Source organism: Stegostoma tigrinum, chromosome 40 (assembly GCF_030684315.1).
Source record: "Stegostoma tigrinum isolate sSteTig4 chromosome 40, sSteTig4.hap1, whole genome shotgun sequence".
NCBI classification, from domain to species: domain Eukaryota; kingdom Metazoa; phylum Chordata; class Chondrichthyes; order Orectolobiformes; family Stegostomatidae; genus Stegostoma; species Stegostoma tigrinum.
The window spans coordinates 13,974,721-13,998,457 of NC_081393.1; the positions used below are offsets into that span (position 1 = coordinate 13,974,721).

Genomic DNA, 23,737 nt, shown 5'->3' on the forward strand with positions numbered 1-23,737 from the left:
TAGTACTAAGATCAAAGCCAGCTGGAGACATTAAAATCAAGCCACATAGCTAGTTTGATTTGAGAACAGTGTTTGCAAACTTCCTCAATCTTGCCCTTCTCACTCTCAACAGTGCTCCTTTTATATATGTGCTCCAGCAATTTAGCTACCACCTGTTTTCTCTTAACTTTGAATGAGGTCATTCAACAAACCTAACAATGTAACTAACTAGGCATTAACAAGGTTCTATGAAAAATTGGCTTGGAACCTCTATTTAAACACAAAGATGTGCAGTAAAATCCTCATGCTAACTGTTGAAAAATCTCAGTGTTCCAATAATCTCAATATTTCAAGAGGCTTTTGTGAGTTTAGTTGTGTGCATGATCTTTCAAACTTCAGTCTAAGGCAAATTAATTTTATAATTTGTGATTACATACGAAAAACACACAAACTAACCAAATATCCACTCTTTTAAACTTCTCCTCATAGCCAACCCGTTCAGATCGAGGCTGGTTTGTTCTTCCCTTTGGTAAAAATCCCTGGTGGATCTATCTTGCCAGTGCTTTACCTGCTCTCCTAGTAACTATATTGATCTTCATGGACCAACAAATCACAGGGGTAATTGTGAACAGGAAGGAGCACAAATTGAAGGTAGGTGATTAACTGAAGTGCCAAGCAGGCTAGATACAAATGCTTTGGTTACACAGCAATAGTTGGTTCAGTGCAAGGAAGACAACTGTTTGGAACCTCCTCAACATTCCTTCAGGAATCAGGAAGGTTTGCAGTGTTACAACAAGGATGACGGTGATGGCAATTTAAAGTTTATAATCAATACATGGAAATGCTGTTTCTGTAAGTCAGCTTGTCAGCATTTTGCCTTTCATCATCTCTGAAAGTTTGATAACTGATACAGCAAGTGCCTTGATGTAGCCTTCTCAAAGGAGAATGGCTGTCAGCTATTTCTATTCCTTATCCAGCTTCCTACTCACTCACCACTCACCCTGTACGATTCTCAGACCTTCCACTCCCCATTGTTGCAATTAATGTTGCCTCTGTAACTTATAACCCATTCAAATTAGACTGCCAACAATCACAAGCTACCTACATCCACCTGGGATCCGACCAGTGGCCTACATGCCCTGTGCCATCAGGCTGTCAATGTCCTCCGCGGGAACTTGAATACTTGCTTTGAGCATCTGTTGTTCGTAAGCTCATTGTTTCCAGCTCCTACCTGTACCTGTGACATCACAAGGAAGCAAGATTTCATTTCTACAATAAAAACAGAAAATGCTGGAGAAACTCAGCGGGTGAGGCAGCATTAGTGGAGAAAGAAATAATTTTAATGTTTCAACTCCAGTATGATTCTTGTTTAGACATATTAGACTCAAAATGTTCACTCTGATGGTGCCTGACCCGCTGAGCTTTTCCAGCATTTTCTAATTTTGTTTTACTTAAGATCACCAGCATCTCCAGTATTTTGCTTTTGTTTTAAGTTTCTTAACTCAGCACCAGTAATTTGCATGTGTTTTGGAGGGATTCTGGGACTAATTAATTTATATTATTATTGCTTTGTGGGCTATCCAGACAAATCATACTTCACGTAAGTACATCAGAGCAGAATGCAGGTTATAGTGTTACAGCTACAGAGCAGGTGCAATGAAAGATCAACTCTAATACTTCAGAGATCCATTCATTAGTCTGATAACAGTAAGAAGATACTGTTCATTAATCTGTTGGTAGTAATTTTTGCATATTCTACCTGATGGAAGAGAGTGGCAGAGAGTGTAACTGGGGTGGGAGGGGTTTTTGATTTTTTTTTTTGGCTGCTTTGCTGAGGCAACAGGAAACATAGATGGAGTCAATGGAAGGAAGGCTGGCCTTCAGGGTGAACTGGGCCGCATTCACAGGCTCTGTAATTTCCTGCGGTCTTGGGCAAAGCAGTTGCCATACCAAGCACTGATGCATCTGGATTGGATGCTTTCTATGGTGCATCTATACGAATTGCTAACACACACTCACAGTGGACATCCTGAATTTCCTTAGACTTCTGACAAAGTAGAGGCATTGGTGTGCTTCCTTGACTGTGGCATCGATGTGGATGGACCAGGGCAGATTGTTGGTGATTTTGCCCTTCTGAACTTGACACTCTCGACTGCTTTGAAGAAGGCTTTTCATGTAGGACTGTTACATGGTAATAGGTCTCTTGTTCAACAACAAATTAAAATTGACTCGAATAATCACACATTCCTTAAGATTTATAACACCATCTCATCTTTATATGGCAATAAAAGAGAAAGTATGACAACCTGTGGGAGCAGATATTTTGTTTAAAATTCCCTCAAAATTCATTGAATGGAATGGAGTTAGTATGGGGCATGCACAACTTTCTGCTTTCAGATCATGATCAGTATAGAAGAATAATTCTCACATCAAATACTTTCATGTGACATATTTGAAGTCAAGTATGTTTCAGTCATAAAGTTCTCTGAATGATAGACAACATAAAATTTGTGCAAGTAAATATGAAATATCTCAAGTTTTTGTTTACATAAAGTAATATTTGACAAGTGATTCAGTTTAAATCTTGAATGAAACTTGCAGACAAATGGGTACAAATTTGACTTAACTAAACTATTTCTCTACCTCTGCTGCAGAAAGGAGCTGGTTACCATTTGGATCTGTTCTGGGTTGGTCTTTTACTGGCGATTTGTTCTTTTATGGGACTGCCATGGTACGTGGCAGCAACTGTTATATCTATCGCTCACATTGATGGTTTAAAAATGGAAACGGAAACCAGCGCACCAGGAGAGCAACCACAGTTTCTTGGCGTCAGGTATGTAAGCACAGAACTGCTGACTTTATTGTTTTCTTTTAAATGCAGTTAAAAGTTTCGTGCCAAGTTTGGACAGATCAGAGGCTGATTTCCATTGAATTTTAAGAGTTAGGTGTTTTGACTACAAAGTGCTACTTGATCTAACTCAAAAGTTTTACAAAGATTCGGTCTCACTCAGTGTATTAAATTCAAAGCAATTTATATGCAGTAAATATTTGTAGGAATTCATGCATTAAAATATCCAAGAGAAAGAATGAACTTTCAGTTCAATGCCTACTGCTGGCAATTCTTACTGACAGACTTGCCTGAGGGATTGCTGCTGCGCTAAAAACCATTTCATCATTGCAATCCCACTTGTTACTATCACAAATTAAGTGTTTCCTGATATCTTCTAACAGGAGCACTTCTTCAGGTGTCTTGCTAAAAAGTGATGATTCTCCTGCTTTGCATTCCTGGCATTTCTGCTTGTTTCAGACATCTGACATCCACAGCCTCTCTGCTCCCACATTTTTTGCAACTTTTGTACCTGAACGATGTTAATAATTTGCTGTCCCTTTACTGCTGCATATTCTCAAAGTAGATAATGAACTCTAAACTATGCATATTGGTGTTGTATGTATTGGTCTAGCAGATTGATAATTTCAGCATTCTGAGGTGATAGATTAATGTGCTAATTACCCACATACTCTTTGGTGAATAATGCACCGTAAGCAAAGGGTAATTGTAAACTTGGACAAACTGGCGATTGCATACCGGCGAAGGAAGAAGATCAGATTTAATAACATACATGGACTAAATTTTGAATGGCTGTGAATGGGAGAAGTTGTTAAAATCCAGAACTCTAACACACATTGTTCAAATAAATGTACAGCTTAAGCCTGGGACGAATACAAGACAGAAAGACCAGAAACACTAGTTGGCTTTGTTATCTTTAACAGTTCACATCAGCAATCTTCATTGAGCAAAAATCTGTGAAACATTTGGACAATTAACCTCCAGAGAATGATTTCCCCTGATGGCAACATTCCCTTAGCACTTTTTGATGCGTTGCTTGTGGTTCTTTTCAAGGATGTTGCAAGAAATCTGTTTAGGCTAAGGGCTTATGATAAGAAGACAGCGCATAAGGTAGAAACTAGCCAATGTCTAAGTTTGTGCTGAGGTTTAGTTAGGATTTATTGAAGGGACTTTACTTTTATGTACGTGTCATAACCTTCAGTTCTGACAACTCCACTCATGTAAATTATTTCATTCATCTTAATTCATTCCAGTAGTGTGTGATCAGTTAAAATCTAGAAGAAATTGTCCTATGTACCAACCAACTGAGAGTTTTCAGGCCTTTATTTTCTTGGAAGTTGTTACTGCAGATGATATTGGTATTACACTGTTCCTCTCTCAGATGTTTAGGGCATCTGAAGTGCATTGCCTGCAAGGAAAGGGACAAGATGGATAGCTGTTCCAGAAAGCTGGTTTCAGTCAAAGGGATGCCTTCACTTCTGTGATATGTTATGGTTTTACACCTGATTCATTTACAAGAAATGATTTCAGTGTTGAGCTGTTGGGAGTTGGAAAGCCTGATTTTAATTGTGGAGTTGGCAAGTCCCATTTCCTATGCAGAGTTGGCTGATGCCGATCAAAACAGCAGCAGGGCTCAACAGTTAAGTCTCAGTGTCGTGAGGCAGTTTGTTGTGTGGGGCATGGGGGAGCTGTAGGTTCTGATAACTTTACAACGATCCCATTTGTAGACAAAATTGTATTCTGTTGTAATATCCTCCCTCAATCAAATGATCAGTTCACATTCATAGAAATAATGGTCATTAGGACAATATCGCGAGGGACAATCTGCCACTGTAGAATTGTGCACATGAAAGGAATCAATGCCTTGACAGAGAGTGAGATGGGGAGGAAAACTGTTAAAGAGAAGATTGCCCTTTAATAAAAAATACATATGGATGGCAATCCTTCCAGATTTATAGTGCATTTAACATTTGAACATTTTTTTTCCTTTTCCAGGGAGCAAAGGGTTACTGGTATTGTTGTGTTCATCCTGACAGGAATATCTGTATTTCTGGCTCCAATTCTGAAGGTAAGCTTCACAGTCTGGTAAGTAACAATGTTTAGATATTCTATTAAAGCACACTTACTAAAGTTTCCTTAATCCAAAGGAATCAGTACATTTGAAAGTGGAGCCAAGAGTTGCCATAACATTACTCATAGTCAAGCAAGTCAGAAATGAACAAAGAGATTGGCTTACTTGCTTCTGGTTCATCTTTTAATTCATGGCTGTTATAAGACTATTGGCTATTGAGTCAACAAGATCAGAACTCACTCAAAGGAACTGTATTTTATCTCCTCTTGAATGAAACATGAGATATATCTCAAGAGGCCATATCAAATTCCATTTCACTTGTCAATGAAGAATTGGAAGCTCCCCCAGTGTTCTGGCCAATATTTAGCCCTCAACTGACTTTACTGACTTTATTCTGAGTGACATTTTGCTGTTCGCAGATTAGATTCTGGGTTTTCTACATTGACAGTGACTGCACTGCAAATATAGTCCCTTGACTGAAAAACTGCTTTAGGTCATCTTGAGTTTATAGAAGACGCATTGTTAATGCGAGCTCAGCTTGTAATCAGACATTCAGAGTATACATTGGTTCAGTCTCATTTCTCGCCAGCAGATATTTGGGAAGGCCCGATTGGGAATGGGAACGCTAAGGATTTCATTGTTTAATCTCTCATTGTTACCACTTTAGAGAGCCTTAAACTGTTTAAATCGCAATATGTACTTTGATGCTACATTAATGACTTATTTTGCTTATTCTCAGTACATTCCAATGGCAGTGCTATATGGAGTATTCCTTTATATGGGTGTGTCCTCTTTAAATGGCATTCAGGTAGGTCTGATTTAAGATTAAAGTATATCTTCTCTTTCATTGCCTTTGAACAATTACCAGAAGCATTAACCCATCAATCAGATTAGCATAACTGGAAAAATAACTTAGGGTAAATAGGCTCAGACATTTTCAGTTCACAATTGATGTCCCCTGGTGTCACTCATGAACAGGTAAGTTTTCTCTTATTCTCTGCTTCTGTACATTCACTGCCAACTCTGTTGTTCTCTTTCGCAATAAACGAGGTTTCTCACACACTGCCATTTCTCTGTCTCATTTCCTCTCTTTCCTCAAGTCCCAATGATAGTATGGCTCACCTCCAAAATATTCTCAAATTAGGACTTTAATGCCTGTTGTATAATTGCACAATAGAATTGCACGTATCAGTTAATAGATGTTCCAAACCTGAAACAAGAACTTGTCCAAAATTAGAGTTCTATTTGAACAAGTGACCATGTTAGGTCAGATCTGTACACTGATAATCATGTCTTTAACCTAAATAGAATGCATAACCTATTCAGGCTGAACATTCGGCTTGGCAGTTTGCTTGGAATGTAATTTGTACTGCTGTTGATTCTCGCTCAATCAGCAGTGACCCAAATTCTGACTCCACCTTTATTCATGCTGGCACCTAGTCCTACGATGTGCACAGAGGGAAGCTTGACATTGGTGATGACACTAAATGTTCAGAAGAGTGCAGGATATGACTTAACTAATCGAACAAATACTCCTCAAATGAACAATGTAAAGTGGATTACCCTTTATTGTGACTTCAATCTTTGGTCTTCATCAAAATTTTCCTTCTCCAGTTTTGGGATCGATGCAAATTATTTCTGATGCCCTCCAAACACCAGCCAGATTATACCTATCTTCGCCATGTGCCCCTCCGCCGGGTCCACTTATTCACCATGGTGCAAGTCATCTGTTTGGCTGTCCTCTGGGTGTTGAAGTCCACTGTGGCAGCAATCATATTTCCTGTCATGGTAAGAAGTTATCAGTATTTTACAACATGTTGCTATGGTGTCATAGGCAAGCTTCAAACAAACAACAGCAACTTATATTTACAAAGCATCATCAAGTATTATACAGACAGCAATTGATTGTCAGCTGAAGGTATTAGGCAAGTAACCAAAAGGTTGTCAATTAAGTAGGTTTTAAGAAGCGTCTTAGAAGAAATGGAAGATGAAGAGATGGAGTGGTTTTGGATGGGAACTCCAACATTTGGGATCTAGTGAACGGAAAACACACAGTTGTCAAATATTGGCAAAGAACTTTGGGAATATGCCGGGGTCCAGAATTGGATGAACTGGACTAGAGGAGCAAGCCCATGGAGGGATTTAAGCACAAAGATGAGTCTTGAAATTCAAAGTGTTAGTTCAAAATCACAACTATTCCAAAATTAAAATTACATATGAAGAAGTCAACTTATTTTACTCAGATGTGCTTATAGTCATCCAGATTATATATCCCCAATAGATTCCAAAAATAGTCAGAATGTTCTCATCCATCAATTGTTAAAAGCTCCAATTACATCAAAGTAGGTGTTTGATTCTTATCTCAAATCCAGTCCTTGATTCACCTTATTTTAATGCAATAGAGTAGGAACGGACTCCAGCTTTGAATTGTGAGATTGTGAAACATTTATTTAAACCTAATCAGTATCATCAGAATTTGCAGGCCATTCAACAAAGTGGCCACCAATCTCATGTCTTTTATCATCAACTTTTCTGTTTTTGTCTTTTTATGTCAAACCTCACCATTATATCTTTGTGCTTAGAAATTAAAACTTAACACTAAAATGGGAAAAATTACTGACTTCCTGCCCAGTACAGTCAATTCTTTGTCAATACTGTTATAGTGCAGCAATTGAATTCTGTGTCAATTTACTTCAGCAGTTTACAACACTTTTTCACAAATGCTGACCTGCCACGTCTTATACTTATTTCCATCAACATGCAAGATCCTTGCACTCATCCTAGTGAGAAAGTTGCTGGACCTGGTTTTCTCCCAACATGACCTTGCTTGGTTAGATGACATTTTACCTGAAAAAGACAAAAAGGAAGAAGACAAGAAGAAAAAAAAGTTGAAAACCAAAGACCAAGATAGGGACAGTGTTGATGAGGTGAGTCATGTAGCTGTTTAAACACTGCTGTTCCATTTATTTCACACTCTCTTTGTCATGCCATTTTCAACCAATTTGATGAATTGATAAAGAATTAGAAACAAGCAACTAGAAACTTCATCAAGAAGTCACGTTGTTCCCATAATACCAGTAACATGATCATTTATCCATTGGAATGAGTAACAGCATCAAAAGCATCAGGACTGGGTTTCAAATTTTGCTCTTGCAGGTCAGATTACTGTTCTCTGCAGTCATTTAATGTTCACACTAAATTAAACTTGACCCGTAAACCCCCAAAACGTCCTGGGTTGAATTTCCCAACTCACGCAAATTAGCTCTCACTGAAATACCTTGCGCTGTGGCAAAGCTCAACTGCTTCAACAAGCACATGAATACTGATGAATGATTGATGCCAATCCTCCAAGGCAATCTACATCTTTCCCTTGGAAATAAGGATCCTGTCTCTCTCACTCACAGACGCTGTCACACACATTCATAAACACGTCTGTTATAAACAATACAAGGATTTCCTCAAAATCTTTGCCAAGAATCCAACTAGCACACCCTGTACAGTTAAGTACGACCCAATTTCAAAATAGAGGTGGGGACAAATCGGCTGAGGATCCTAAGTTGGAAGATTTCTGCTATATTCCCCATCATGTCACTCCTCACGAACTCACTACACTGGAGCCTTAACCAAGCCCTGGTGTCAAATGTTGGCACCACACAATTGCACAAGCATAATCAATGCATAAAATTATCAGGATGGTTGAGTGAGCTTTTTTCCCATTAGGGAGAAATATCCTCAGGGAGCACTGTCCTGTGGATTCATCTGTAGTGTCAAAAGACATCATAAATTAGTTAAACCACCAAGGAACTTGTTTACATTTCTTTAAAATTAAAAAAAAGCTCAGGTAAAGAAGGAGGTTACATCGATAAAGTCATAGGGAAAACAATACAGCAGAACACGGGGCACTTGGCTGCATTTAACCCGTGCTGTATAAGCGATTATGTAATGTGTGGCATACAAAAACTTACAACTGGTCCATTCCAAACATTCATGCGACTTGTGGTCCATTGGGCCCTGGCATTATCCAAAGTAACTGCTGTTTATGTGGGAAGCTAGACAAGTCAATTCAGCCAAACCCAATGCCCAATTTTCAGCAGGATTAGCTCAACAGTACCAAATGTCACTTGCCCAAAAGAAAGTGAACCCAATTACTGAAGTGGTTATTTCACCACAGAGCAGAACAAAACTTGGGACCTTGTATATGGTCTTAATGATATATCCACATTCCCTTTACTTGCAACTTGGGAAATGTAACTTTGTTATTTTAATGGAATCACAGCGGTAAACACTGGATTTTATTTCTAATGCTATCTCATATGAGCATTCATATGATATGCCCTCCCGTTGAGTCAGCTATCAAAACCTGTTTCCATAAGAATAGTCGTATATGTTACCAATTATTGATCAATACTAAGTGTTGTTTAAAATTAGCTGAAGATCCAATCACATTGGGTGGGTGAACACCTTGCACAAGGGCCATTGGAAGGCATGACGAACCAAATATCGTCAGAAAGGTGGCGGAGCTGACCCTTGAATAATCCAATGACACCACATACTTCAAAACTGTGAAATTTTCTTTGAAAGTGATTGAGACAATGACAAAGCAACTGTGGATGCACCAACAAGTCTCAATTTGTGCCTTATAAGGAATTTGATCATGGTAACAATGATAAGAATGGACCCACTATCAAGTTTAACATCTGGATGTATCGTCATTCTACATGTTCAGGAAGCACAATACTCAGTGCATAGTGTTGGTTGTGTGGTTTGTCTGTTTGTTTGAACAAAATAGTACCTGGACAGATTCTGATGAATTAGCAGTGTTTACAGTTTCACAACATTAAATTAAACCCTGGCGATTACTAAATTACACTTCCATCTGTAATTATTTTGTGGAGTCCATTAGTTTGTCAGTGAACCACTCCAGTTGGATTCTGCTGCAAGAGAAACATCTTGATACAAAGTTCAATCCTACATCACCTGTATTATAGTGGACTCTACTGGTTACAGAGGAATACTACATCAAAAACAAAGAGTGAGCAACAACTCATTCATAAAATTACAACTCTATCCATTGCATCAAACTGAAGACCTGGAAAGAAGCTATTTTAGTATTTTCTTTCTTGACAGAGCAACAAGCTGCATTTGAATGGTACCTTCAAGAAAGTAAGTCTTCCTAAGACACTCATAGGAGTATACCTTGACAAAAATTAACACCAAGCTGAAGCAATATGAGGCCAAGTGATCAAAACTTTGGTCCAAGTGATAGATTTTAAGAAGTATCTGAAATATCAAGATTGAAGTGGTGGTGAGGGAAGGGGGAGGTGGTTTAGATAACATTAAAAGAGGTGTATGCGCAATGACCTGACCCAGTGATCAGTTTTGATCATTTACTCTTGGTGATGGGGTTGAACAGGTAATTCCTAGAGTACATTGTGCCTGGTACTCATCTTGTCTTAATAAGACATGCATACATATGAGTTCCTTATCACAATCACATGATAATGATCAGTCAGACCTTTGCTGATTTGCACTGTTTGCTAGTTGATGGAACGCTTTTACCACAAAGCTTGGGATCTTCCTAATCTATGCAAGGAAACCTCACTGATTGCATTGAAATGTAAAACTTATTCTTGCAAAAGTATATCATAGAAGAAGAAGTGGATGAACACTTGTATCTTCAAACATAAGATTCAGTATGAAGCTGGACCAAGTGACAATACAGAAAAGCAAAGCGGAAGGTTTGGTGATGAATCAAAGCTGAAATGAGATTCAGTTCTGATCTTACTTGGAGAACCATTCTATACAGCTCATACCACAGGATCAGTTTGCCGTGTGAAAAGTAACAGGCACAAGACTGCCATTCATTGGCACAACAGCTTGGCTGAGAACAAACCTTCTGATTGCTAGGACTACCTACTATTTAATATGCTCACCACATCAATTTGTTCCCAAATTCAACAATAATTATACTGCATCTATTAAACTTCTGCCTAAAATTCTAGGTTTCCTTCCAGCACAAGACTCGCAATCCCTCAATGCCAGTAAAGATTCCCATGGACCAAATAGAACCACAGAAAAATGGCTCGCAGGGCCCTGCTAGTGAGTAACATTCTCAAACACAGTTGCTTGTTATTAATTTTCTGAACTGAATACTCAACTAATCAACTGGTCTCTTTTCTGCTTGCAAGCTAATAACCAGTTTCATCTCATTCAAATCATGTAACAACTTAATCATTGATTCTCCACTTTAACTTTTGAATCTTGCTGTGCACTCACTTTATTGTAGATAATTTTATCTGATTTGGGCAATTTCTTTGTCTTGTTCATGCTTCCAATTTCCCTTTCGTTCACTGTCACTTCAAAAACTGTTTGCCAAGTGACCAGCTTTGCCTTTGGAGTTCTGAGCTACTAAAATTAATTGTGGTAGCCACGTGCCACCAAAGGCTTGGTCATCCTGCCGGATATTGCTTTTGCAACCCTGGCAAACAGCATGGAAAATCTCATCTCTTTCCATTGAGTATTATTTTACAGTTGTTATTCAATGTTGAAAGGCACTCACTGCAAAGAACAGTTCAAGCAAATGAATGGCTTCCCGATTAGTATACTTCTTAAATATATCAGTTAATCTCACATAATGAAGAAACAAACATTTGTCAGAACACAGCGTGATGATTTTAACACAGTTCATGAATTCAATCATTATCTGCTTGAGAATAGTGAGTTTATTTTAAGAAGCTCTTACTGAGCTGTGACTTGCACAACATTGATGAATAGTGATGAAGGAATGCAGATAGCAATCTTAGTTTATGTAGAGGAGATAATGGGAACTGCAGATGCTGGAGATTCCAAGATAATAAAATGTGAGGCTGGATGAACACAGCAGGCCAAGCAGCATCTCAGGAGCACAAAAGCTGACGTTTCGGGCCTAGACCCATCATCAGAGAGGGGGATGGGGGGAGGGAACTGGAATAAATAGGGAGAGAGGGGGAGGCGGACCGAAGATGGAGAGTAAAGAAGATAGGTGGAGAGAGTGTAGGTGGGGAGGTAGGGAGGGGATAGGTCAGTCCAGGGAAGACGGACAGGTCAAGGAGGTGGGATGAGGTTAGTAGGTAGCGGGGGGTGCGGCTTGGGGTGGGAGGAAGGGATGGGTGAGAGGAAGAACCGGTTAGGGAGGCAGAGACAGGTTGGACTGGTTTTGGGATGCAGTGGGTGGGGGGGAAGAGCTGGGCTGGTTGTGTGGTGCAGTGGGGGGAGGGGACGAACTGGGCTGGTTTAGGGATGCAGTAGGGGAAGGGGAGATTTTGAAACTGGTGAAGTCCACATTGATACCATATGGCTGCAGGGTTCCCAGGCGGAATATGAGTTGCTGTTCCTGCAACCTTCGGGTGGCATCATTGTGGCAGTGCAGGAGGCCCATGATGGACATGTCATCAAGAGAATGGGAGGGGGAGTGGAAATGGTTTGCGACTGGGAGGTGCACCCACCGACTCCCACAGCTACCTAGAATACACCTCCTCCCACCCACCCTCCTGCAAAAATTCCATCCCCTATTCCCAATTCCTCCGCCTCCGCCGCATCTGCTCCCACGACAAGACATTCCACTCCCGCACATCCCAGATGTCCAAGTTCTTTAAGGACCGCAACTTTCCCCCCACGGTGATCGAGAACGCCCTTGACCGCGTCTCCCGCATTTCCCGCGACACATCCCTCACACCCCGCCCCCGCCACAACCGCCCCAAGAGGATCCACCTCGTTCTCACACACCACCCCACCAACCTCCGGATACAACGCATTATCCTCCGACACTTCCGCCATTTACAATCCGACCCCACCACCCAAGACATTTTTCCATCCCCTCCCCTGTCTGCTTTCCGGTGAGACCACTCTCTCCGTGACTCCCTTGTTCGCTCCACACTGCCCTCCAACCCCACCACACCCGGCACCTTCCCCTGCAACCGCAGGAAATGCTACACTTGTCCCCACACCTCCTCCCTCACCCCCATCCCAGGCCCCAAGATGACATTCCACATCAAGCAGAGGTTCACCTGCACATCTGCCAATGTGGTATACTGCATCCACTGTACCCGGTGTGGCTTCCTCTACATTGGGGAAACCAAGCGGAGGCTTGGGGACCGCTTTGCAGAACACCTCCGCTCAGTTCGCAAAAAACAACTGCACCTCCCAGTCGCAAACCATTTCCACTCCCCCTCCCATTCTCTTGATGACATGTCCATCATGGGCCTCCTGCACTGCCACAATGATGCCACCCGAAGGTTGCAGGAACAGCAACTCATATTCCGCCTGGGAACCCTGCAGCCATATGGTATCAATGTGGACTTCACCAGTTTCAAAATCTCCCCTTCCCCTACTGCATCCCTAAACCAGCCCAGTTCGTCCCCTCCCCCCACTGCACCACACAACCAGCCCAGCTCTTCCCCCCCACCCACTGCATCCCAAAACCAGTCCAACCTGTCTCTGCCTCCCTAACCGGTTCTTCCTCTCACCCATCCCTTCCTCCCACCCCAAGCCGCACCCCCCGCTACCTACTAACCTCATCCCACCTCCTTGACCTGTCCGTCTTCCCTGGACTGACCTATCCCCTCCCTACCTCCCCACCCACACTCTCTCCACCTATCTTCTTTACTCTCCATCTTCGGTCCGCCTCCCCCTCTCTCCCTATTTATTCCAGTTCCCTCCCCCCATCCCCCTCTCTGATGAAGGGTCTAGGCCCGAAACGTCAGCTTTTGTGCTCCTGAGATGCTGCTTGGCCTGCTGTGTTCATCCAGCCTCACATTTTATTATCTTAGTTTATGTAGACTTGGGCTGACACTTGCAAGTGACATTTGTGCCACACAAATGCCAGGCTATGACCTCACCAATAAGAGACATTCTAACCACCATCCCTTGATATTCAATGGTGTTACCATCACTGAAACCCCGCTATCAACACCCTGAGGGTTATCATCGACCAGAAACTCAACTGGACTCACCACATAAAAACAGTGGCTACAAAAGCAGGTCAGAAGCTAGGAATACTGTGGTTAGTAACTCACCTTCTGGCTCCTCAAAGCTTGTCCACCATCTATAAGGCACAAGTCAGGAGTGTGATGAAATACTCCCAATTGCCTGGATGGGTGCAGTCCCAACAACACTCAAGAAGCTTGACGCTGTCCAAGACAAAGCAGCCTGCTTGATTGGCATTACATCCAGAAGCATCCACTCCCTGCACTACCGATGCTCAAGTAGCAGCAGTGTGTACTATCTACAGGATGCACTGCAGAAATTCACCAAAGATCCTCAAACAGAACCTTCCAAACTCATGACCACTTCCACCTGGAAGGACAGGGGCAGCAGACATATGGGAACACCACTACCTCCAGACTCCCCTCCAAGCCATTCACCATCCTGACTTGGAAATAAATCGCTGTTCCTTCACTGTTGCTGGATCAAAATCCTGTAATTCCCTCCCTAATAGTATTGTAGGTCAACCCACAGCAGGAGGACTGCAGCAGTTCAAGAAGACAGCAAACCACCACCTTCTCAACGGCAACTAGGGATGGGCAAGAAGTGCTGGCCACCCAGCAACACCCACATCCCACAAATGAATAGAAAAAAAAATTCTAGCATGACCAGAAAATACTTGAAATCCCTATCCAAAAAAACATCAAATTTTCCAGATATACTCTTGAAATCTCTGACAAACGTATGGATACACATAAAGGCTTCATAGCTTACCCTTGTGTCAGACTGTACATAGTTCTCCATTTTAGATCCTTCCGGATTAGTGTAAGATTTCAAAAGAATAACCTTATTATCTCACTCTGATACCGAGATACATTCACATTGCAACTCATTCTTGTATTGATGAATCCACTGTGAGGAAAAAAAAGCTTTTAATGGAATAAAACGTACATTGTCAAATCAGATTTGATTGCAAGCCATAAAAGGCAATAAAAAGGCAGAGGACCAAAAGGTTAACCAAAAAGACGGACTTTAGGTGGAAAGAGAGGCTGAGAGGTTTAGGAAGCGTGTTTGAGAGGGTCCCTCACAGGTGAAGGCCCGGCTGCCAATTCACCGATCAAAGCATTCAAGCGATGGGGGACCACAGACATTTCATGGGGTTGTGGGATCGGAAGAAATGTCAGAAAGAGGGACGGGCTGGACCATAAAGAATTTTAATGAATAGAACAATAAGTTTAAAAATGAGGTGTCACTCAACCAGAAATGTACATTAGTCATCAAGTGCAGAGCTGATTGTAGAAGTGAGGTAAGTAGCAAATGAGGAGACAGGTAGCAGGATGAGCTCAAATTATGTGTCAGTTGGGAATTTCTATCATTATTGAACTGCCTTTTGATCAACTCACCTCCATCCTGACTACAACTGATATTTCTGTAGTCTATTGCGCTGTTCTTAAATTCTTGTGTCAGAACCAAGACTTCAATTTACTCACTAATTCCCAGCAGCTTGAACGGTCTTTCTAGTCTTTCTGATACCATCAACCAATTTGTCCAACTGCAACCTAAACATTACTTGACAATTTATCTCATCCTTTCCTCTAATGCTTTCAACTTGTAACAAACTGTAGGTTTCTCATTGAAGGATCAAGTGGGTGAATACATTTAAAGCTTATTCTAATATGAGTTATTATCATTTACAGTGATGGGGCATTTTCTTTTTGGAATAACACAGATACTGCTCGATGACAAGTCAGCATCTCAAAGAGAGATTCGCAATGTAGGAGGAGCACAGCTGCACCTAAACTATGAAGCTTTCAAACACATTGCAGTGCATTTCCAATAGTTGTGGATTTTCTTTCTATTTTTTAAGATTAGGTTTCCAGCCAAAGAGCCAAGCCCAGTTAGAGGACACACCCAGGGGTGAGCAGGAGAGATAACAAAGTAAATAAAGCAGTTACTATAAGATTACACTCAGCATTTTTAAAATCTCTTCGACTTTATGTTTGTCTTCAGTTGAAAGGAAGAATGAAACATATATAACTGGGTATCAGATCTCTGCTAACCTCAGTCAAGAACACTCCAACCCAATTGCTTCTAAATTAAAGACAAAATACTGCAAAAATGAAAAAATCAAATTATAAATGTGGAATGCTAGAAATAGATTAGATTACTGACAGTGTGAAAACAGGCCCTTCAGCCCAACAAGTCCACATTGCCCTTTGGAGCATCTCACCCAGACCCATCCCCCTATAACCCACACACCCCTGGAACACTACAGGCAGTTTAGCATGGCCAATCCACCTAACCTGCACACCTTTGGATTGTGGGAGGAAACCGGAGCACCTGGAAGAAACCCACGCAGACAAAAGGAGAATGTGCAAACTCCGCACAGGCAGTTGCCTGAGGCTGGGATTGAACCTAGGTCCCTGGTGCTGTGAGGCTGCAGTGCTAACCACTGAGCCACCATGCCACCCACAATACTCAGTAGATCAGGCAACATTTCTGGAGAGAAATCAGTGTTTCAGGTTGATGATCTTTCATCAGACTTGGATGTGGTTGGAGGTGTAATAGGTTTTCAGCAGGTGGGAGGTGGAGAAAGTACAGAGGGGATGGAAAAGCAAAACAGAAGGTCTCCAAAAAAATAGAAGATAAGCAAGATTAAATGACAAACAGGATAACACTGAAAAGCAAAAGGGGTTGGTAATGCAATGAGTAAAGAAACATAAGATGCAAAGATCTAGAGGAGTTTGTATATGGAAGTGCAGGCGCCTGTCCAAAATTATGGGGGCAGTTGTTATTACCTCAGATTATTAAACTTGATGGTGACTCTAGAAAATTGCAAAGTTCCAAATCGAAGGATGAGATTTTGATCCTCAATCTCCCACTGAATTTCATTGGAAGATCCAGACATTTGAGAACAGAGAAGGCAAAGTGCAAACAAGGTGGAATATTAAAATCACACAAATGAAGGTGAGCACCCACATGTAGGAGACACCATAATGTGAATATTGAAGGGAAAACTGAAAGAAGGACAAATCAATTATAAAACCTCTGAGGCAGGGAGATTACCTTGTTTGTTCTAGAGCCTGTCTCTCCTCTGCTCTTTCACTGACCCTGCACTTGCTGAAATCCTGTTACATTTCAAGTTCCTCTCATTCTGGTGAAAGGCCACAGGCATGAAAATTGAACCTTGTTTCTTTATGCACAAATTCTGCTCATTGGGCTGAGTATTTCCAACAGTTTTTAATTTAATTTTTACATATGAGCATGTGATTGCAGCTGACAAGGTTGATTGCTCAGCTTCAGGTATCAGTAGAAGAAGGGGGATGTTTATTCGCAGAGTGCAGTTAAAAGATATCCAATCCTTGGCATCCTTGGTGCTAGAGTCTCACATTGGCCCAAGGCAGGTAAAGGTAGCAGCTTTCCTTCCTCATTATCATTACAGAAATATAGTCGGGTGAAGGCATATCTTGACAGTGGAAATGACCAGGAATTATTTTGGTGTGTTTTTAATGTGTCGGTTTTCTACTCAGTTCAACATCTGCTTTAGAAAACATTCCACATTTGGATGAGGCCTGACTATCCTATGACATTTTCGAAAGTCTGTTCTGACGCATCAGTCATTTCATAAAATTAGTTTTCATATTCACCTGAGTCACTGTCAATATCTTAGCTTTCCACATTCAAGTTAGATGTTACTACAGAAATAACCCTGTGGGTTGCAAATCTCCTCTCCCTCAAACCAGCAAATTCTAACCTGTAGAGCTTTAGTCAGTTTGCACAAGTATGGAACATCCTGTTCAACTGGCTGTGTGACCATTCGGGACAGCAGTGAATGCAACACCATTAATTTTCTATAATGCAAGAAAATCAGAAGATTTTGCCAGTTTGGGAGTTTTATTTTCCTTCATGGTGTTGATCAATGTTCAATACCTCAATGGAACCACGCCAAAGTGAGAAGTATAATATGGAGTCATGTCGTTACTTCACTTGTGTTGTGCATGTGATTGATTTTCAGGAGAAAGGTCCTCTAGCTGGAGCTGTGCAAGCTGAAATGTCACCCTGTAACTCCGATTCACTCGACCGCAGGTACTCAGTTCTCGTTATTTAAAATAAAGTATCACCAAAATTCCAGCCCCCAGTGCACAGTTTTATATTGACTAGATTTTTGTATTGATTGTATTCCTCTGTGTGACCCAACTACTGCACAGAGGAACAATAGAATTCCATGGGGCTAAATGCGGGGCCTCAATTATTCATAATCTGTATCAATGACTTGGTGAAAGGATAAATTTGTTGATAACATAAAGCTAAGGAGGAAAGTAAGTTGTGAACAGGACAGAAGCATCCTACATGAGATATAAAGAGAAGTGAGTGGTCAAAAGATGGAGTAAGTGGGGAAAATGTGAACTTTTCCGCTTTGGCAAAAAGAGAAGTATCGGTTTCTTGTCATGGAGAGAGACTGCAGAACCCTAGAGCTACAGAGGGAACTAGGTGTCCTGGTATGTGAATCAAGTGAAGCTAATGTGTAGTATTGTAACTGAATGGGAAGGAAAATGGAATGCTGACATATATTGCAAGGAGAATGGAACTTAAAAGTAAGGAAGTTTTACTACAGTTCTACAAGGTATTAGCAAGATCACATCTAAAGTACTATGTGAAGTTTTGGTCCCATTGTTTAAGAAAAGACAATCACATTCGAAGCAGTTCAGAAAAGGTTTGTTAATCAGAATTCTGTGATGAGGAAGTTATCTTATGATAAAGGGTTAAAAGAATAATGCCTATGACCATAGGAGTTTTGAAGAATCAGTGAACTTAATTAAATATAACAGACTCTGGGGGGATTGATAGAGTAAATGCTGGATCTCCTATTTACGACAGACGGGGAGAAATTTTGTCTCTCAGGTGGTGTGAAATTTTCACCTCAGAGGGCAGTGGAGGTAGGGTCCTCATTTGTTTTTAAGGCAGAGGTCAAGTAAAGTTGAGGCCACAATCAAATTAACTGCGATCTCATCAATTTCATTCGATTCAATTTATTATCACATGTACCTAAGTACAGTGAAAAGCTTTATTTACAAGCAGTACAGGCAGATCATAGCAAGGACATACATAGGGTAAAAAAAACTTGGAATAGAGAAAGGCGTACAGGTTAAACTGCACAGGAGGTATGTGAGGCAGGATCAGCATTAACACGATCAGCATTATTTGAAGTTAGAGAGTCCATTCATCAGTCTAATAACATCAGGGAAGAGGCTGTCCTTGAACCCCATTGGTGCATGTGTTCAAGCTTCGGTATCTTCTGCCCGACGGAAGAGGTTGTAGGAGAGCGTTATCGGGGTGGGAACCTTAAGCAGCCTTTCTGCATCAACAAAGTATAAATGCAGCACTTGGATGGGAGATTGGCCTCCATGAAGGTCTGGGCTGAGTACAGAACCTTACGTAGTTTCTTACTGTCCTGGGCAGAGCAGTTGCTGTACCAGGTCTTTTTGCAACTGGACAGTATGCTTTTTACGGTGCATCTGTAAAAGTTGGTGAGGGTCCTTATGGATGTGCCACATTTTCCAAGCCTCTTGCGGAAGAAGAGGCATTTTTGTGCCTTCTTGACCATTGCATCTAGATGGGGAGTCCAGGACAGGTTGTCAGTTATCGTCGCTTCATCGAATGACAAAGCAGGCTTGTGAAACTTACTCATGCTCCTAATTTGTATGTTTGTATGGAATAATGTTTATACTACACTATATTTGTCGGTATTTCCCTAAATAACTCTTTTTTTGCAAAAGTAATTAATTGTTCAAGAGTACAATAATAAACTCCAGGCTTTATCACATGAGATATGAGAATAAAACATTGTTCGTGTTAGGTAAGTTAAGCAAAGCAAAGAAATGATGCCAACATAGGTGAATTGAGGTGGATTGACCACCTAATCTAATTGAATGATGGGATAGATTTGGTTAGTCAAATGGCCTCCCTCTTTCCAATGTTCCTAAAAGCTGATATAATGACAGGCCTCAATAAAACCTTAATAAGGCCTCACTGTAAGTACTGCAAGCAGTTTTGGGTCTAAGGCTATAGTGAGGCTTTATAATTTTAAGGCTTTGGAAAGAATACAAAGCACCTTTTGTGAGGAATACACTACTAATAACAGGAAACATTTGAACATAATCGAAGCAACCCACACGCTGAAAGATTAATTCTGATTTCTCTCCATAGATGCTGCCAGACTAACTGAGCTTTTCCAGCAATTTCAATTTTTGTTTCTGATTTACAATGTTCTTTTGGTTTTCACTAGTGACTACACAATATTTTGAAAGCAGTTACACGAATTAAAGAATGGGATAAGGTTCAGCAGCTTCTGTGGAGACAGAATGAGAATCTCAGATTGATGACCCTTCATCAAATCTAGATGATGTTTGACGTTTAGTAACTGCTAAGCAAATATATTTGATCAGTAAGCATCAGCAAGCTAATCATTTGCATTTACTTCCTAGCACATTAGAATAACATCCTAAAGTTCTTTAAAGAGGCATTATCAACCATGGTAGTCCATTGCAGGAGAGACCTAGTCATATTGATATCACTGTCCCTGTATTTTTTTGAAAATTTATTCACGGGATGACAGCATTGCTGACCAGGCAGCATATTATTGCCAATCCCTAATTGCCCAGAGGCCAGCTCAGAGTCAATCACATTGCTGTGGGTTGGAGTCACATGTAGACCAGAACAGGAAAGGATGGTAGTTTCCTTCCTTAGAGGGCATGAGTGAACCAGATGGATTTTTCCTGACAATCGATTCACAGTCATCATTAGATTCTTAATTCCAGATAATTTACTGAATTCAAATTCCACCATCTGCCATGGTGGGATTTGAACAGGGTCCCCAGAACGTAACCTGGGTCTCTGGATTGACAGTCCAGTGATAATAGCACTAGGCCATTGTCTCCCCTGTTATGATGACTCACAAATTCTTTTACGTTACTTTGGCTGAACATCAGTTCACCCAACATTGACCAGGGGCTGATTCTGTAACTCTTCCTGCCTGCAAGACACTATGCCATAGTTGCAAAAGCATCTATCAACAGAATTGTTACAGAGATAGTAGGAACTGCTGATGCTGGAGAATCTGAGATGACAAGGCGTTGAGCTGGATGAACACAGAGGCCAAGGAGCATCACAGAAGCAGGAAAGCTGGCATTGCGGGTCAAGACCCTTCTTCAGAAAAGGGTCTCAACCCGAAATGTCAGCTTTCCTGCTCCTCTGATGCTGTGTGGCCTGCTGTGTTCATCCAGCTCTACCAATAGAATTGCTCAAGGTTCTGTTCGTGGTAGCTATGAGAAACATCTATGTGTAAATGAAGAGAGTAATATTGCCTTCTTTCTAAATCTCTCCACAGTATAACTTTACACCTCAAGATTTCCTGCCCATCTTCCCCTGCTTTCAGCTACTCCCGAAATGCCATATGTGCCGTCCCACAGGTTAAGATAGAAATGGAGTCTGAGTATGATGATACAGGCGCTGAGAAGGCTCGGAGAGACACAGGCGGTGAGACTACTCTGTGACTTGGTCTGCGGGTCCTGCCAGTAACATTTTTTTGGCACATGGACCTGGCAAACTGTTGATGAATTAACAGATCAGGGCCACGATTTGTGCAAGTTAACTTTATGAGAACTGCGCTTGCTCAGACACAAAACCAGACCTGAGCATCTACCGCATGTGAAGACTTCTATACATCTGTTGTCTTTTGCCCACAAGTGTTGTTCAAAATATGTTTTTCAAGGATATTGACATTGTTATTAAAGATTAGGAGCAGATAGTGTCAGTCAGACGAGACTGCAGTATATACCAAGAAATTCCAGGAATTAGGAACTTGTTTTGAGGCAATTTAACTTTTGAAGCCAGTTCTCTCTTGAGATTTAACTCCGAAGCTGTGTTGAGATTGAACGATTGTTTATATAGATGCCTCTTTTACTACCTTCCTGCCTGTAAACTCTTCTCCTTAAACTCAATGCTTTCAGAGCAAGTTTTGCTCCACTTTGAACAGGATTACAATCCTGATGAGAACAACTTACTGCTTTTACAAAATTGTTTTTAATTATAATTGCACAGTGTGAAGAGGAGGGAGCTCAGGTGGTGTAGGTCAAGTAGCTCTTCATCACCTCGTAACTTTTCAAAAGTTCTGGGCTATAATTTTCCATTTGATGTTGCTGCAGTTTATTTCTATTTAAGTGATACAAAAGTGGGAATTCCTGATCAACCTTAAATGATTTCTCATGGCAGGTAAAGACTGTTCTACAAATGTCAACCATGTATTTCTTTACTCCATTTTTAATTTATTTTGTAATTGATGTATTTGAAATCATTCATAGAAATTACGATGCATGACAAATTAATGCTGAGAGTTTTTGGTCTAGCAGTCTATCTCCCAACCGATAAGAGCACTTCACGGAGTGAGACATCAAACGAAGTAGACTAGAAAACTGTTTTGTTTGATTGATTCGGCCTTAAGAGGCTTTACTGTTTTCTGAGTTTGGTTTAAAGAAAAATCAGTTGAAACTAAGTCAACATTTGCTTTTTCAATGCAAACACAAAACAGTTTGAAATCTAACAGCATGCAATTCATTCAACAAAACAACTCTGAAAGTATTTCATGTCAATAATAAAACACTCAACATTATCCTTTCAAAGTACATGGTTAAAAAGAGTTTACACGTATGAGCTGCACCCTCATCATCTGCTGCTTACATTCACCTTAGTTCACTCCACCTGTCAGTAGATGTTGGGGCAACACAGTGCCTCAGTGGTTAGCACTGCAGCCTCACAGCAGAATCCCGGGTTTGATTCCACTCTCGGGTGATTGGCTGTGTGGAGTTTGCACATTCCCCCCCATGTCTGCAGGGTTTCCTCCCACAGTCCAAAGATGTGCAGGCTAGGTGGCGTGGCTATGCTAAGTCGCCCATAGTTGTCCGGGATGTGTAGATTAGGTAGGTTATAGGGGGATGGGTCTGGGTGGGATGATCTGAGGGTCAGTGTGGACTTGTTGGGCCAAAGGGCCTAAGGGCCTGTTTCCAGAGTGTAGGGATTCTATGATCTATGATGTTGCCAATATTTTCAGGTCCAGGTACCAATGACATAAGTCAACACCAGGTTCACCCTGTCTTGTATTCGTTTGACCACAAGACAAGTTTTGTTGAAACTGTAGAACCAAACGCTCCAGAAACTAACTGCACAGGATTATTTCCTGTGCAGATCAATTTCACACACCCCCCCCCTCCCCCCACCGGGAAAGAAATAAACTGGTTAAATACAAGTAGTAAGTAGGATTTCCAATGTCCTTTGTGTGACGCAAATAAATTTTCAATCATTTTATGCATTCAGGGGACGTGGGTTGCACTAGCATGCCCAATGTTTATCATCCAATCCATCGCGGTCTTTGCAGCAGTGGTGGATCATTGCTTTCTTGAACGTATGCAATCCATTTAGTTCAAGAGTTTCGATCCATCCCCAGAGAAAGAAGGGCAATTCATTTACATGTTAGGATAGTGCATACCACCGACTATGCTAATGGTACTTTCAGGTTTACTGTTCCCACCTCTCTGCTTCCCTTGATGGATGGCTTCTTTATAGATAATACATCATTATTCTGAATTTTCTTGCTAACATGGCCAAGTCTAGCCCTCAACTAACATCATTGACTAAGCGGACAAACTGCCAAATGTTCTCATGATTATTTGAGACAATGTCAACACCACATCATTCAGCATAGACAGTCAAGACAAATTGCTTGTTTTGAGCAACAATAATGAAGAGGTGCGAAGCCAATCCAAGTGTTATCATTTACCAGCAAGTAACTCTCTCCGTGCTATGTTGCTGCCTTACCCTGTGTT

At 41.1% G+C, this 23,737-nt stretch overlaps 2 protein-coding genes across 15 annotated transcripts in view; one reads left to right on the forward strand and one right to left on the reverse strand.

Moving 5' to 3' along the window:
* slc4a5a (solute carrier family 4 member 5a) overlaps window positions 1-22,812 on the forward strand; it is a 75,242-nt gene extending 52,430 nt beyond the window's left edge. For 6 of the 13 annotated variants that reach the window (XM_048523001.2, XM_048523007.2, XM_048523002.2 and 3 more), the window contains 8 exons: window positions 469-630; window positions 2,634-2,812; window positions 4,823-4,895; window positions 5,638-5,706; window positions 6,513-6,686; window positions 7,664-7,825; window positions 17,875-17,945; window positions 21,247-22,812. In XM_048523001.2, the coding sequence (XP_048378958.1) occupies window positions 469-630; window positions 2,634-2,812; window positions 4,823-4,895; window positions 5,638-5,706; window positions 6,513-6,686; window positions 7,664-7,825; window positions 17,875-17,945; window positions 21,247-21,412 (1,056 nt within the window). In that variant the 3' untranslated portion in view covers window positions 21,413-22,812. Of the gene's footprint in view, window positions 1-468; window positions 631-2,633; window positions 2,813-4,822; window positions 4,896-5,637; window positions 5,707-6,512; window positions 6,687-7,663; window positions 7,826-10,900; window positions 10,998-17,874; window positions 17,946-21,246 lie in introns of all 13 variants that reach the window. The other 7 variants (XM_048523010.2, XM_048523012.2, XM_048523006.2 and 4 more) reach the window with 4 other exon arrangements.
* Window positions 18,949-23,737, reverse strand: part of mthfd2 (methylenetetrahydrofolate dehydrogenase (NADP+ dependent) 2, methenyltetrahydrofolate cyclohydrolase) — a 30,652-nt gene continuing 25,863 nt past the window's right edge. The window contains exon 8 of one of the 2 annotated variants that reach the window (XM_048523023.2): window positions 18,949-19,469. In XM_048523023.2, the coding sequence (XP_048378980.1) occupies window positions 19,186-19,469 (284 nt within the window). In that variant the 3' untranslated portion in view covers window positions 18,949-19,185. The remainder of the gene's footprint in view (window positions 19,470-23,737) is intronic. The other variant, XM_048523024.2, reaches the window with a different exon arrangement.